This window comes from Spinacia oleracea, chromosome 3, assembly GCF_020520425.1.
Source record: "Spinacia oleracea cultivar Varoflay chromosome 3, BTI_SOV_V1, whole genome shotgun sequence".
In the NCBI taxonomy this organism is placed as follows: domain Eukaryota; kingdom Viridiplantae; phylum Streptophyta; class Magnoliopsida; order Caryophyllales; family Amaranthaceae; genus Spinacia; species Spinacia oleracea.
In genome coordinates this window covers 31,785,523-31,802,173 of record NC_079489.1, presented here as the reverse complement: position 1 = coordinate 31,802,173, position 16,651 = coordinate 31,785,523, and the positions used below count along the sequence as shown (strand labels likewise).

Genomic DNA, 16,651 nt, shown 5'->3' with positions numbered 1-16,651 from the left:
ACTTGCAAAACGACACCAAGCATTAGGACCGATTCTATGGATAAGACAACTAAGACTTAGGATTTAGATTTTACTTTGGCATAGCCTAGTCTAGACTCGGATTTATTTATTTTTTATTTGAACATTATTTTTTTCTTGAAGACTTTATTCGAACATCATTTTTTGAATACTTTGCCCATGTGACATTCAAGGTTATTTCAATTAGCGTGCTCGGTTTTGGAGCCGAACATTATTGTCATAGGAGGCCTAACAACGACACAAAGAGTTATTGTATTTTTTACAAGTCTCTTTTAGAATCGAGTGCCTTTTCATACGCCTTCGCAGCAATTTTTTTTACGAAAAGTTTTTTTTTTTGCTACGTATTTTTTTATGCGCGGGCACCGAGGCTGCTGTGCCTGACCAAAAGGCCAGGCAGCAACTTCAGCGCCCAGCGAAGGGCGTTAGAAATAATGGCGCCCAGCCAGGGGCGTTGAAAATGCGTCCCTGGCTGGTTTTCGTTTTCTGTTTACGTATATTTTTTGTTTATGCGACTTTGATTTTGCGTGCTTGCCTAATAACGTCCTTTACGCGTTGTGCAGCGTTGTGAGATTCATTACGGGCCCTCCTGAGCGTCGCTTATTTTTGTGGCGATCGTTCGGGGTTGCGGAACACGTATCTTGGTATAACTCTTTGGCCAATTGGTGGTTATGAATGTTTGAGCAATTTTTTAAGGTCGTTGGTTTTCTAGATTATTTGCACACACAATCACATAATTCGCTACACATAACTAACATTACAACATGAGGCAGAATAATAATATGTCATGTAGTTTATGATAGGCTTCTATGGGTAGTATTTGCGCCTGGCTTGGTACCGCTTCTATCGCAGATCCAACACATGCCCCGGTCGAGGTAGTGCCTTCAACAGACGAATTTCACCCAAGAGGCCAATCACGATGTAAGCCAAGGGGGCATGCACCAATGAGAGGGACCTAATGGGCGAGCGATTGGGTTTGGGACGGGTGTACTACTAGCGAAAGTGCCGAATGGACAACATTCGAAGCGTATGCACCACCCGGTTGGCGATGGGTATCCTTAGTCCAAACTCCCTGAGGGAGCCAAGATTCGCCATGCGGTTCTGCCCGTTCACATTAATATGCTGATTTTCAGGTTGTCCCAACTTGATGGGGAAATAAACGCGGGGTAGGATCGTTTCACCCTTCGGCTATTTTGATTACCTACAAGCACGAGTATTTCCTTCACTAACCCAGTGGAGTCGCCACTGTGAAGGGGTCGAAAAAGCGCGAGGCTAATGCGTGACCTCGTCCCTCGTGGGTGTGACGTTTCTTTTTGTCAAACCAAGTGTAATTGGATTTCCTGTGAGTTTACACCCAATTGACTAGAAATATAGGAGTCGCCATTCAGTTTTTAACGACAATGAGAAAAACTGACAAAACCCGGTTATCGTGACATAAAGGGAGTGCAATTATGTTTGACCACGACGGCCATAGGTTCCCTTATGATCCCTGGTGTGGGGATCTCTCAACATACACCCGCAAGGTAGAGATTGAGGGTTCGGGGGACTGTAACTACCGAGAGGAGTACTAGCTCTTCGATAACTCCAGAGGCAGGATATCCTTACTAGCTCAGCATAAATAATTGAAGGGACATGCGTTAACTATTAAACTAATCTGAGTTGATTTTAACAATATGCAACATATAATACTAGATCGATCGCGATTATCTGATTTAGATTGTTTTAAGGGACCTAGCATGATAATCCAATTTCCCAACATATTATCTTTATTAGGCGTGATAGAACAATCAGATTTAATTAGTTTAACAGTTCATAAAAGGGCGAGGAAAGCAATTAAATCATGGAAAAGGGACACATTACGACGCACCCTTGAGAGATGCGTCACGGTTCTCAGAAAACTAACCACTTTGACTTTGCTATTTCTCCTTTTATTTAACGAATCTCAAATTACGGGACAAGATACGTTCTGTTCGATTTTTGGATCGATTGCGACAGAACGCGTGATCAATTTCGCAGCGTGAGGCTTAGGCTTAGGGGTTTAGAGTCAATACTCAGAATAATAATTGTGTGTTGTGTCACGTCGAACTTGGGGTCATATTTATAGAAAAGAGTTCGTGGAAAGATAGAATTGTAGAACTCTAATCCACGAGGAATTAGGAAAGAACACGTCCCAGGTATTTTCAGCGCCCAGGGCTGGGCGTCAAAGATTCCGGCGCCCAGCTCTGGGCGTTGAAAATAGGATCCAGGCAATTTCAGTGCCCAGGACTGGGCGTTGAAATTGATGTTTGGGCCGTTTCTTTGTCAGATTCGGACTCTTAGAATCCGGAGTGTATGAGACTTAATCGAGTCTTTTAGAATTAATTTTATGACGGAATGCGTCTGGGCCCGTTACGAACTCTAGGCTCGTTAGGATTTCAATCAATACGTGACTCTTATTTTTGAATCGTATTAGGAATAGGATTCTCTCGCAATTTCTATCTCATTTAGGATTTATGTTGGAGTGCAACACCTAATTCTGACAGGTTTCTATCTTTTATGACTTGCCACTTTTAACAACTACCCATTACGGCAGTTACTATTTTTAGCAGGTTTCCATAAATAGCAGGTTTCTATAAATAGCAGGTTTCGGGTGAAATGAAAAGGGTGATTGAGATTCGTTATTTTATAGGAGATGCGTTGTCAAGTGGAGATTTATGTTCTCATCATCGAACCTTCCCTTTCGGGAATGGGGACAAAAGTAGGTGTCTACACTTCTCACCCCACTATTCGATGCAAGTAGATTTAGATGGTTGTTACTAAACCACCTTGCACATAAAATTTCATTGAAGAAATAACAATTAATCCCTTTGCGATACCCACAAGACTTAGGATTGAGAATTAAACTTAAAGGATAACGAAAAAGGAAATTCTATTCTTTTATTAAAACTCCAATGAATAAGTCTTACATCCACCAATGCCATAACATTTAGTCTTCCAACTATGATAAAACTAAAACCATAAATAGTAGCTTTGCCACTTTATTAATCAACGAAAAATAAAACTAAGGATTACATTTCTCTAGAGACTAACGTCATCACGACGATCATTTCTTTCCTTGTATTGCTCTGGAGTAAAGTCTTGATCATTAGGATCATCCAAGTCTTCTTCCGGACCCGAGTCTTCATCCATAGCCTCATCATTTTGCTGTGGCTCACTATCAACCACATCATTCTCTTTGAGCTCATCTTCAGACCCACTGGATATCTCAATGGTTGGTTCAGGAACTATAGGGTTAGGATTTTCAATCTCTACCACATCATCATCACTATCCTCCTCAACATCACTAGCTTGCTCATCATGGATCATGCCATCCTCACCATCACTTTCTACTCCTCCATAGCTCATACCTAGACCCGCAGAATACTTCCCATCCTCATAGCTAATTTCCGCAACCTCTAGGATAGTAGCAAGAACCTCAGAATCATACTTCCACCTACCATCACTAGTCCCATACTTGTACCAATTAGGGGTACCATCACCATAATGCATGTCACTGAACCTATTCTTGTGGTCTATGTAGGGGTTTTATGTGGTAAACAATGTATAATCATACTAGCCATCATATCTTTGTGCCTAAGGTGGGGCATATTCTTGATCGAAGCCAAATAGTCACAAGCAAACACGATATTTTGAACATACGTGCGAGGAGTCTTATTATCCATCTTCTCTAAGTATCCTAGACTGGTGAACTTAGAAGGTAGCATCCTTAATTCCTGAAAATTCACAACTCAAAAGTCTTACTACGCGTTTCCATAGAAATTCCAACCCCAAAAGGATACAATAAATAGTTCGTGGAGCCATACAATTTCAATGCACAGATATATGCTCAACATGAAATATGATGCAATTAATCATATAAAGCAAGATAAAACATGGTTAGAACATATACATGGCACTTAAATAAATCACATTGTCACATAATATGCATTCTTAGACTAATATGCCCTTTCTTAATCTACCCATTTCTCACTTGAAAATAATATTAATTTTCAAAATTAATTAATAAATAACTCCTAACTTTGTTGAAATTATTTAAATTAAAATCGAAAATTAATAAGAATTATTGATTAATTAAATAAATAAATAAATAAATTTCGGACAATTAAAATAAAAAAATAAAAAGAATCCGAAAAAAAAAGAAATTCGAATAAATAAATAAATAAATAAATAAGTAAATAATTAAACTAATTCGGATGATTAAAAGAAATTCCGAGATTATTAAAATAAATTAGAATTAAATTCGAAAATTTCGAATAAATAAAAAAAAATTCGGAATTTTTTTAAAAAATTAATTTTACGTAATAATCCAACTTTTCAACTCATTTCAAACGACCCAAAATAATTGATATTTGACCTTTAAAATATTGAGTACTCAAAATAATACGTTTTGACTTTAGGAAAATAATTTTCGAAAATCCTAAAGTTCCGCAATCGTAGTTTAAGGATTTACCACTTTGCACTATTAGTTAATGCAAAGCAGCTCTCAAACTAGAGCTCTGCAAATACCACTTTGTAACACCCTAATAATTCCTTGCTTTTATAAAATCATTTTCCAACTTAAAATAAAGGAATTACTAAAGCATTACCGCCACCGTGATAACGGTTAAGGCTATTACCAGAATTACGCAGCAGAATTAAATGTCAACTAACTTTTAAAAAACCATAATTAATGAAATATTGAGGCCTCCTACAATTTGGAACCATAATGGCCCAAAACCAAAGTATAAATTATTCAAACATTTCAAACATAATTAAAATATTAAATAAAATAGTTTCAAAGAACGAAAGCATGCAACTCTCTCAATCATCCCAAGCCACATGATTTCGATCGTACTTGATCTACCAACCTGCTATATTATTCTACTCCCCAACAATGCAAGTGCAAATGATGGATCATCATAGGGTCATTAAGGCAAAGGCCATGACCAGAAACACACAAAGCACGTAGTCAGCAAAAGCTGAGTACTTACAAGCATAGAGTAAATGAAACTAAAACATGCATCACTCACTAAGTACTAATCAACATGCAAAAGCCATATAATACTTAACAAACAATCATGAGATACAAGACTCGACTCTTGACTCAAAATTTAATTAGAATACGCTTCGAACGGGCCAAAAGAATAATCCACAAAGGGAAAAGGTGATGGGAGCCAACCATACACCAAATATAATAATAATAATAAAATCGGGCCATACCGACGGAATTCCTGCGCATAATATAAATGAAACAACGTCTTGTATCATTAGTAGGAGTACGAGCTTTCCGGCAAGACTCCCCCCATTGTTCATACTCAAGGTATATACGTTCCAAGAGTTTTGAAGCTTGTTCCAGTTGCACTTTACGTTTATTAATATTTTAATAAAGGCGAACTCAAGACTCGACAACATGCATACATACAATTAATAAACAACAACCAAAACAATCTTATTTTAATGCTTTAAGACTTGTGATCAACTAAGCAAGACACTTGTGATATTACTACCATGTTCCTCCTCACCAAAGTGAGACTCCACATCATGCACATTAACATGAGGGTTGTGCCCTTGCACGACAAATCCTAATTCATTTCAGACATAATATTCCCAACTGAACCCTACATGTGCGGTGGCTTACGTGAGCTAACCCTTCACATGTGGTAAAATAAATAGTACAACGAGGTACAAATAAATGGCTCAAAGTATGCTAGACATCCCGTACAATAGCATACAAATAAATAATCCATCCCCTGCATGTGAAATAAACCATACATGCATAAATATTGAACAACATGATTGACAATGAAATCCATACTCATAATAATTTCAACATGCTTGTTCACCAATTAATCCAATCAATCCAACATCACAAATCACATGCTCGTTCACCAAAATAAACATGATTCCACATAATGTAATTCACATCATCAACAATCATGTAATGTCATTGACAAAAGGTGTGGTCGCCCTAGACTTGTACGTACCTTGAATACCTAAGCGTAGGGGCTACTTTGCAATAACGAGCACTCAACTAGAAATCACCTCCTATCATCAAAATAATGAAACTTAAATTATTTCCATGTTCATTAAATTTCCAGCAACTTTATAAAAATTAAAACCTCCTTTATACTTTAGAATTCAATCGTTTTTCAATAATAAAATCGTCTCAATTTGCAAAATCAATCCCTAGTACGAAAACATACTTTTACCGCATTTAAAATCAATAAAAATCGACACTTTAAACCTTTATTCAAATCTGAAAATATAATTGATTATCATAATTAAAATCATCACCTAATTATGCTAATCAATTGACTCATTAGGTCTAGGTTAAAACCCTAACTTAAAAATCCCAATAGCACTAGTTTAATATTATAAAAATCAATGCTTTATTCAATAAACAAATCTGAAAATTCATCCTTTGATAATTAAAATAAACCTAATGAATCACAACACACAAATCCTCAAACCACGGTATTCATAACCGGTTCCCAGCATTTTAATTACTCAAAACAATATTAATATAGTAATTTAAAATACGGAATTTAAATAGAATAGGTAAGGAAGAAGAGAATTATACCAATCCGGCCTATAGCACGGAACAACCACGAATTAATGTGATTGGGCGAAAAGGATTGAACGAACGAACAACACACACACACACACTCGACGTGCGTGCACGCGGGCGAGGGACAGGCTCAGCAGCGCGCTGGGGCGCGCGAGACAGGTGGGCGAGGGCGCGAGCGCTGGGCGCTGCGCGCGAGAGGGAGAGAGAGAGAAGGGGTGTGCGATGCACACGAGCAACAACAACACAGCAGCACAGCACCAGCAGCTATGCGTGCTGGCTGGGCGGGCTGCGAGAGACAAGGGGGTGTGGGCGCTGGGCGCACGCGAAGAGGGAGCGAGCGAGGGCGAGAGGGAGTGCAGCGCGGGGCGCGACACACTCGAAGGCACAGGGCAGCGCGCGGGGCGTGAGGTCGAGCACGGTTTGCGTGCGTGCGGACGAGAGAAAAGAGGGAGAGGAGTGTTGGGCAAGCAAGGCAAAAATAGGGTTTATGAATTTTAGGGGCTCATTTAATGATGGGGGAGTCTATTTATAGGCTCCCTAATCCCTTGATGGGCTAGGCTTAGGATATTTGAGTTGGGCTTAGGAATTAAATGAATTGGGCTAGCTTAGGATTTAAATTAAACTGTTTGGATTGGGCTCGATTAATAAAACGAATTGGACTTTTTATTTAAAACTCGAAGCTTTAAAAATCATTTGCAACTCATTTAATTTCCCGACTCAAGAATTAAATTCGTTTCGTAATTAATTAAAATAATAAATATTCTAATTAATTAAAATACATTAAATGCAATGCGTTTAAATATTATTTAAACGATAATAAATCGTAAAATGCTTTATAAATATAATAAAATATATTTATAAATATTATAAAAATACGAGGTATTACACTATGATCCCCTCATTATTATACCCTAAATCCCCCTTAATTCACCCCACAAATTCAAAGTAACAAACTTCTTGAACATTAGGGTACAATGATAATGCGTACTTACTACTTTCACCTTTCTTATACGTTGTTTTTCCATTACGAGTAACAAATGTACCCCCATGAAAAAGCCTTATGTCTATAGGATCCTTCATTCTGTAAATCGGATAATCAGCCGGTATCCTTCCGTTAAATCTGGTTTACACAAACATTACCAAACAAAAAGCAACCAATAATTTCAGTCCCATTATCCCTTAATTACAATACCAAATATGAAACCAATCAAGCTAATTGGGGACAAAATTAACACTAATTAGGCATATAAATCGAATTAACACTAATTAGGCAGATAAACAGCAACAAAAACAAAACCCTAAAACCACTTTCGTTTAAATTGGGGACAAAAATTTGGGGGTTTTCAACAAACTAGGTTAATTAGCATACAAAATACTTTAACTAATTAAATAATCACTTAAATTAATCGAATGAATCCACTATCCATTAAACAAACCCTTAATTCACCGAACACCCGATTAAACTAATATTGACCTTGTCTTTTGGATTCTTTTGAAGGTAAATATGACTGGTTGCTTTTCCCCCCTTGCGTTGTTGGTCCCCCTTTCCTTGCCTTTACTCATTTTCACCATTGACACAGAAAAAAAGGACCAATATTTCAGGCAATATTCCTTCGTAAATTTGGGTAGAAATCAAGCGAAAATGACAGAGGGGAGAAAATTCGAACCTTAATCAATGATGAGAGACTTTAATATCGTCTTCAACAACCATTCTTCATTGAATTCTGATTGGAGAATTGAATTGCCATTAATGTGGTGGAGGAAGGTGAAGCAACAAAGGAGAGAGAAACACAATCTTTTTTAGGCCAGTGTAGTTAGTTGGGGGTGGGGAAAAATTTGGAGGGAATTTTAAATATATATATATATATATATATATATATATATATATATATATATATATATATATATATATATATATATATATATATATATATATATATATATATATATATATATATATGAATCACGTGTCAGTCAACGCCGGAAAAATGGCGTTGATCATCGGAAAATGGGTTTTGGTCCTTATTCACAAAAAAAAAAAAAAAACTAGAATTGGTTCATATCTCACAACTTTTTTTAAAAAAAGGTCCTTTGTCACAACTTTTGGACTATAAAAGGTCATTTATGAAAAAAATTCCTAATATTTGATAAGTTTTTATAATATGCAGTTAAAAATATTGGTGGTCAAAATTGTGTATTGACAACCGTGTCCAGTCAAAATGGTGCGAGTATTTTGAGACGGAGGGAGTATCCAATATCATCCTTAAATTAAACCAATGAAAGCATTCCACCCTTAAGATAATGGATCTTATCATCCATTAAATACCCACACATCTACTCATCTAGTAATCACATCATGATCCAACTTTGTTATTTTAATGTTATTTTTAAAGACTACAACTGAATTTGGTAAGGCACTAGTAGTGTTTAGTGTACCCTATTGGCCTAGTTGCTTGTTATTATCCTTTGATTAGATTAGGAAAATGTCTACCTTACTATGAGATAAGTTTCGGATTCAATAAGTTTAGATAAGTATTTTTTCACATTTACTTTTTCAAACAAGTTTCATTCAAGCTTAATAAGTTTCATTCAAGCCCAATAAGGTACGTAAGTTCCAATAAGATACGTTTATAAATTTTCAGGTGGGTAACAGTTAACATCCTAACTGCACCTCTGCTTGCATTCAAATATAGAATATACCCAAAATTATCTTTTATTCATCTAAAATATGTAGATTGTTGTTTGTATGATGCATTTTAAGAATCAGAATAAATAAACAATTTTATTATTATTATTATACAATTGGTTATACAGTTATACTGTATGCATGATACATTCCGAATGTATACTCCGTATTGTAATAGACATCGGGCAAATGACGACAACAAACACATGAGAATGACTGAATGAGATGACTAAGTTGAAAATGAAAAGTGGTTGCACACCACGTAGGATATCAAATGATCAATAGTGGGTGGCGTAACAATTTGACTTTGTAAAAAACAATAACAAGTCAAAAGAAGACAAGGTGCAAGCCTCCTACCGCGTTACCTAATCCACAATTTTCTTGTCATTTTTTTTCCAATCTTATACATTAAAATACAATAATTAAATCCCTAATTTATTATCTCCTTCTTACAAGATTAATAATAATAATACAAGTATTTACAACCTTGCACAAACAATAAAACATCCCTCTCTTCCAATATTCTTTCTGCAACAAAGGTATTTCAATTATTTTTCTCTCTCTAATAATCTTGCCGGAATTACTTAGGCAGAAGGGTGGGAAATTTGAAAATAACCCAGAAATTGTTTGTATATTTCTAAAAAATGTGCCCTTTAAGATTCATTTTAGTGTTTTTCTCTGCAATTTTGGCTGGATTTTTGGCATGGAAATCATTTCGTTCTGCACCCGAGCTCGATACCGCCTTTTCTGAAGATTTGGTGGCAGATAAACCAGCGTCGTCAATGGATGATCACCAAGAAAAGAACCTTAAAATGGTAAATATCCTATTCCTTTTTATTTTCTTTTTTTGGGATTTTTTTTCTGTAATTTGTTTTCTAAAGTACATTTTATTTACGTTTTTGGAAATTTCCAGATAATTCAAGACGGTTTCTGGGTATTTGTTGACATGGCTAGTGGGAGATACTTGTGGAGAAATTTAAAGGGGATGAAGACAGTGGAGAAAGTAAAGAACTGCTAAAATCTCAATTTCAGAATCCTTGCATTTTTCACTTTGTTGAATATGAGTTACAGATTACATCTTTCTCTTCTTTTTCTTTTTTGTGTAAAAGGAACCGCGATTACATAGACAGGATTCGATCAAACGTCATTGATATGAGTACGAGTTACTTTGTAAGTTGCCAAAGTGTGTAAATTTGTTATTCTGACTTTAAGAATCTGGGAAAATTTTCTATGTCGAATAACTTTGTACTACTTGCAATTGTGCATGATTTCTGCTAAAGAAATTTATACCCAGTTTAACTTTTAATTGCAAAATGTGACTATATATCTTGGGCTGAATTTTTGGCTATTTTGTTATCCGTTAATGGTTCAACTTAAAGTCAACCGACACTTTGGAAAGATTGTTTAATCATCCTCTTGCAGCTTTACAGCAGAGAAGCAGAATATTACTCAATCCTGTAATGTATAAGTTCTGATTTGCTCAAAACGTGACTGCAATGAATATACTTTTTTTTTCCAATTAAGGTAAGGAAAAGATAAAACAAGCAATGCCTAGATACACACACAAAAAAAATAAAAATAATGTAATTGAGATTGGATTTTCCAGAGATTGATGAATTGTCCATTGTTACAATTCTTACAAGGCACAATATTACATGAGATAGCAAATGGTCGCACCGGAAACTTTAACGGAGTAATCAAAATTTATCAGTAGACCATTTATCTTTTTTTTTAAACACAAAATATGTACAGCACTTGAGAAAACATTAGTACAAAGAAAGGCAGGTTGTAGCTTAGCTTAGATCAACATGCAGTTTAATAGACATGTAGAGAAGCACAAGGAGTGGACCTTGGGGAAGTGGTGTATAACTCAAAATATTTGATCCAATCCAAATGGCAGTGGCCACTACAGAGACTTCACTGCTGCTATTTTTGCCAAATGCCCAGCTTGCAATAGAGAGACACAATGAAAGCAAAACACCAGCTCTACCACCCATTAACCAAGCAATCAGGTGACCCATTTTATAACCCGTATCTAATTTCCCATCAAACCATGCCGTTAGGCTGCTGAAAATAAGAGATAACTGGCAGCCAACTGTTTGCATCAGAAATATGGAGAGGGAAATGGATTGAAGGACTTCAAACAATGACCCCCTTTCTTCCTCTGTTTTGGCTTCAGGCTCTTCGTCAGAATTAATGTCAAAGGAAAAACTTTCGCCTCCATTACCATATCCTTTACGATGTCTATCATTTCGCATCTTCTGCCTTATTTCACTCCATCTTTGCATTATATATTCATCTTCCAAGTCGAAATTGGGACTAGTAGTTCTCTTGACGGGATCAGATTTGAGGTTTCTATCATAATGAACCTTTGTAGCTTCATTAGATAGCACCTATTTTAAAAAAGAGCAAAGAACAACTTGACCATGAAATTGAAAAGTAAAAGAATCCAAAACTAAATACACAATCCATAAGGGGAAAAAAGACTTGCTCACTTGGTAGGCGAGATGAATACTTTTAAAAACATCAGCAGCTCGTGAATCCTTGCTAACATCGGGATGCCACTGCAACCACAGGCAAGGGTCAAGACAGGCAGACAATAATTTCTTATTATCAACTGCAATCAAGAATTAACACGTTAAGACCAATGGTTTCCATCACCACTTTGAAAGCAATTCCCAATAACCATAAATAGGCTCCAAATCAGGCAAGCTTTTAACTTGTGCCCATTCAAGTACTTCATGCAGTAATGGATATCATCTCCACATAATGTATAGGGTAATGTCTTTCTTCTTCTTTTTTGATAAAAAAATGTTCATGGTAATTTAGCATCTAGCCTTAAGGTCACACAACTTCACAGTTATATGAAAAGTATCGATTGATTTACATTAAATGATACACTATAATAGAAAACATTACAAGCATCCCTTGGAGTGAGCTTTTCAGCAGGAGGCAAACAATTGTTGACCTTTGACTACACCAGAATTTACATAGAAAATAAAGCATATGGCCATCAGAACATAAAAGGCTATTTCAATCAGCAGCTTATGGTTTCAATGATACTCCTACGTGGTGGACAAGATTAGTAGCAACTGCAAAAATATTCGTTAATATTTCCTTCAAGCTGCAGTTTCAGTAAAATTACAGCTCACACCATTAAGTAGACTTTTCCTTGCTCCACTTTACAAATTAGACAAAGAGTATTTCTTTTAGTACTCTACTAGGTGACTTTTTTTCTCTAACAGGAACTTTAGTATCTTTTCTGAAATAACTTAAGAAAATTAATCTTTTCTCTGACTCTAGCGGTAACAAATACCACTACAGAGTGGATTTAAAATTCACTCCTACAGTGCTACCTGTTTGTTCACTCCTTACAGTGCCTTTGGAGGGGAGGAAGGGATTGAGACAAGGTGATCCTGTATACCCTTGCTATTTTGTTCTATGCATGGAATACCTTAATAGGTGTCTCTCTCAGTTAGTTCAGAATGCAAAATTCAAGTTTCATCCCAAATGCAAGAAGATCAACTTGGCCCATGTTTGTTTAGCAGATGATCTCCTCTTGTTTACTAGAAGACACATAATAAAGTCTGCTAGGCAACCATTCAGTGGTTTTAAATACTCCCTCCGTCCCTTAATACTCGACCCATTTTGACCGGACACGCTTGCCAATGCACAACTTTGACCACCAATTTCTTTAACTACACATTATAAAAACTTATAAAGATATTAATATTTTGAAAATATATATTAAGATGAATCCAACAATATATTATATACTAACATTTATTTTCATATACTAGAAATAAAATAGGGTCAAAGTGAATTATGTGAATAGTGCAAAAAGTCAAAATAGGTCGAGTATTAAGGGACGGAGGGAGTAGTTATCAGTGCTTCAGGACTCGAGGCAAAGCAGGTTAAAAGTTCTATTTATTTTGGTAGGGTGACTAGAGATGTACAGGAGAATATCCTTGCGGGGTTTGGTCCTCTAGACTCACTGTAATTCAATTTCAACCACTAGTAAAGAAGTTTCTTGCTTAGTTTGATACCTGGTCTCAAAGTTGCTGTTATATGCAGGAAGGGTACAATTGACATAGTCTGTACTGTTTAGATTTCAAGCCTATTGGTGTCAAGTGTTCCTGATGCCATAAAAAGTTCTGAAGCTAATACAGACTGCTTGTAGATCTTTTCTTCGGACAGGTAGTGTTGGTAGTTGGTACTTCAAAGAGAGCCTTGTAGCATTATTACCAAAGACAGCTGGTGGCCTTAATCTTACTTGCATAAAAACATAAATTAGGCAGCCTTCTGTAAGCTTCTATGAAATCTTGCTTAAAAGAAGGGGAAGGTTTGGATAAGATAGATTAATATCTATTATGTGAAGCAGATTAACCTCAAACAATGGTTGGCATCTTGGTAGCTGGTGAGGAAAACCTCAGATGCTGTGAAGTGTGAAGTTTATTGAGTGTCTCTGAACAGAAATATTTGGCAACATCCTACTTTTTCTATCAGGAAGGTCCGTCACGATATGAGAGGGATAGTGCCTAAATTAACGTGGAAGAAATTGTATGCAATAGCCCTGCTCCTCCAATGTGTGTGATTAAGGTTCACAATTCTTTAAATCGGAATTGTGAGCGAACCACTGTGTGTTAGGTGCAAAGTGAAAGATGAGTCTATCACCCATCTCTTTTTTAAGTGTGACTATTCTACTGGTATAAGGAAAACAGTTCTGGAATGGGTTGGTATGCACATATTTCCTGGGAACTGGAATCTTGAGTTGCAGTTTATGCTGTCTAATTGCAATACCAATTTTGATAAGCACCAGCTGTACAGAATGGCAATGTGAATTGCACTTTATCTTATTTGAAGAGAGAGGAATGCTAGGAAGTTTCAGCAGTCTATTCGACAAGCTCTAGAAATGTTGATAACACAATTGAAGATCACTGATTGTTCTTGTTGTATTCAAAGGAAGAATTTGAGTAGATTTATGCCTTAGTCTTTTTCTTCTGTTTTTGTGTAAGCTTGTTGGCCAAGGTATAATCTAATTTGATAGTTTCTTGATTAACTCTTTGTTGCTTAGAAACCGATCAAACTCAACCAAAGCACACCAATCGACAATCATAGCTCATTTGATGGTTTCCAAACTCAGTGACATAATACAATCTCATATGTAGAATGATGAGCTGCCACTTAGGTGCATACAATCAGCACTTCATAGTTAGAGATTTATGCTGCTACAGTCACCACTCACCATACCATCAGTTTTTATAGGCTTTTACAACAATCCTACGACAAACAGATATGGATGTCTCAAATAAACACCGACTACACAATGTACAAATTGCTGGTTTGTGTTCCTAAGAGTAAAAGAAGGTAATAAACCCTTTTCATGACAAACCAAGCCCGTTTCCTTTTACTTACTCATCTTACCATCAATTCCCACCTTCCTATATGAGTACAGGATTATGGTATAAAGTGATTTTCATCAACATTTCATTACCATATGCGGAGTATGAAAAGGGTCCTCTAGATTGATCACAAAGAACACTTGGATTCCGTACTAATGCCTTCCAAATATCACTGAACTTGTTGCGATGCATCGACCAGCCTACCCTAGAATTCTAGAAATGCATATTATCCCTCCTACCATATGATGCAAAAACATCCTCTCTCTGTTCCTTTCTTGTTCTACTCAATCAAATTTTCAAATTAAAAGGACCGAATTTCCGAACATAAAGCTTCCCCGTTCATAATTACTTCCTCCATTTTTTTTAATTGCACCATCTTAGATTTCACGCTTGCCAATGCACTATTTTAACCATTAATATCTCTCATTATACAATTGAAAAAATTATAAAAATTTGATAATTTGAAAGTATATCTCGAGACGAATCTAACAAGATCCCACATGAATATATTTTTCTTTACATATAAATCACAAAAAATAACTATATAAGAATATGTGAATAGTGTCAAAACCTAAGATGGTGCAATTATAAAAAAATGGAGGAAGTATTAAAGTCCGAATACGATAATTTTGGTCATCTAACACTGTAAATTCACTGTTACATTAATCATATAGGGGAATTATATCAACAAAAAAACATATCTTAGAAATTTCACTACAACATAATTGATCATCAAAATTCATCATCGAACATTTACTCAAAAGAGCTAAGAAATTTAGTGAGAGAAAGGAAACTACCTTACGGGCGAGAAGGCGATATGCCTTTTTGATATCAGCAGAAGAAGCAGAAGACGAAACCCCCAAAACTGCGTAGTGATTCTGCTGGTTTCTGTTGTGGCCGTCGACAACAGCCGCAACCCAGAAAATATCTCTTCTCCGTCGATTCCGCCTTCGCCCACTCCACAACAGCAATCCACCAACGCCGCCGAATACGTTGGTGGAACTGGACCACACCGCCAGTTGCCCCGTTAGCATTTCTTCTTCCTAATGGAAAGCTAAGTGTTTTTGTGAGTTTATGAATTGTACCATCAATATGACGTCAGCATCGTTATTGAAGAAGGTAAAAGAAGAAGATGATGATTCAGTGTCTGCAGTGTGCGAGATGTTTGGAATTTTGGGGGTGAGAACTTGAGACTTGAGACTTACTTGAGAGTGAGGGCTCGATTTTAACCTTTTCAATCATTTTACGTTGTTTGGTTGGATAAGGAACGGAAAACAATTTTTCACGACTCCCTCAAAGGTGTAAAACACTTTTCTATTTGAAAGGGAGGGAAAGCACTTTTCCTTCTTTCCTCTTTACCTCCCTCTCCTTTCTTCCCTTCAATCTTCACCATCTTCTCCCATTTTCCTTTAAATTACCAATCAAAGGAAAAGTAGGTTGCAATTGTGTTTTCCCTTGAAAAATATTTTCCATAAAAAATCATTTTACATTGAAAACGTTTTACGCCCTACCAAACAGAGCCTTAGAGAAGCACGGCAACAAATATCATAAATCGGATTTAAGTCGAAACTAGTCTGCGGCCGGGCATTGTTAGGGGTTTTATTTTGGGTAAACATTAACCTATTTGAAAAAAATTGTATTTTATATTTATATGAAAAAATATATTTATTATATCTCTGTTATATAAATGAAGAGGCGAGGTTATTTTAGTAAATTTATTTTTGGTGTCCCCTTTAAAATAATAAAATATCCTTCATATTTATAGAATAGAGAATATAATGACAACCTATCCAATAGGAAAGGAAAATTTGTTTTAAATAATTCAACCTTTTGACGATTTTCCGTTAATAATCCAACTTTTAGATTATTATCTAATAATCCAACCTTTGCAACCCCATTAACTTTTATTGCACCAACATGACCGGAAACCGGCTAAAAAGGTCGGGTTTTTTTTATTATTTT

General features: G+C 36.1%; 2 protein-coding genes across 2 annotated transcripts; one reads left to right on the top strand and one right to left on the bottom strand.

The window, feature by feature from the left end:
• The first annotated feature begins 9,730 nt into the window (after positions 1–9,730).
• Positions 9,731–10,593, top strand: LOC110788040 (uncharacterized). Its single transcript, XM_056837969.1, has 2 exons — positions 9,731–10,102; positions 10,201–10,593. The coding sequence occupies exons 1-2, from the start codon at positions 9,932–9,934 to the stop codon at positions 10,303–10,305; spliced, it is 276 nt and encodes a 91-aa protein (XP_056693947.1). The 5' UTR covers positions 9,731–9,931; the 3' UTR covers positions 10,306–10,593.
• Positions 10,594–10,860: 267 nt separating this feature from the next.
• LOC110788039 (uncharacterized) lies at positions 10,861–15,904 on the bottom strand. The gene is made up of 3 exons (XM_021992678.2): positions 15,487–15,904; positions 11,783–11,851; positions 10,861–11,680 (listed from the first exon to the last, which is right to left on the bottom strand). Exons 1-3 carry the CDS (start codon positions 15,721–15,723, stop codon positions 11,081–11,083), a joined length of 906 nt encoding a protein of 301 aa, XP_021848370.1. The 5' UTR covers positions 15,724–15,904; the 3' UTR covers positions 10,861–11,080.
• Between the last annotated feature and the right edge of the window lie 747 nt (positions 15,905–16,651).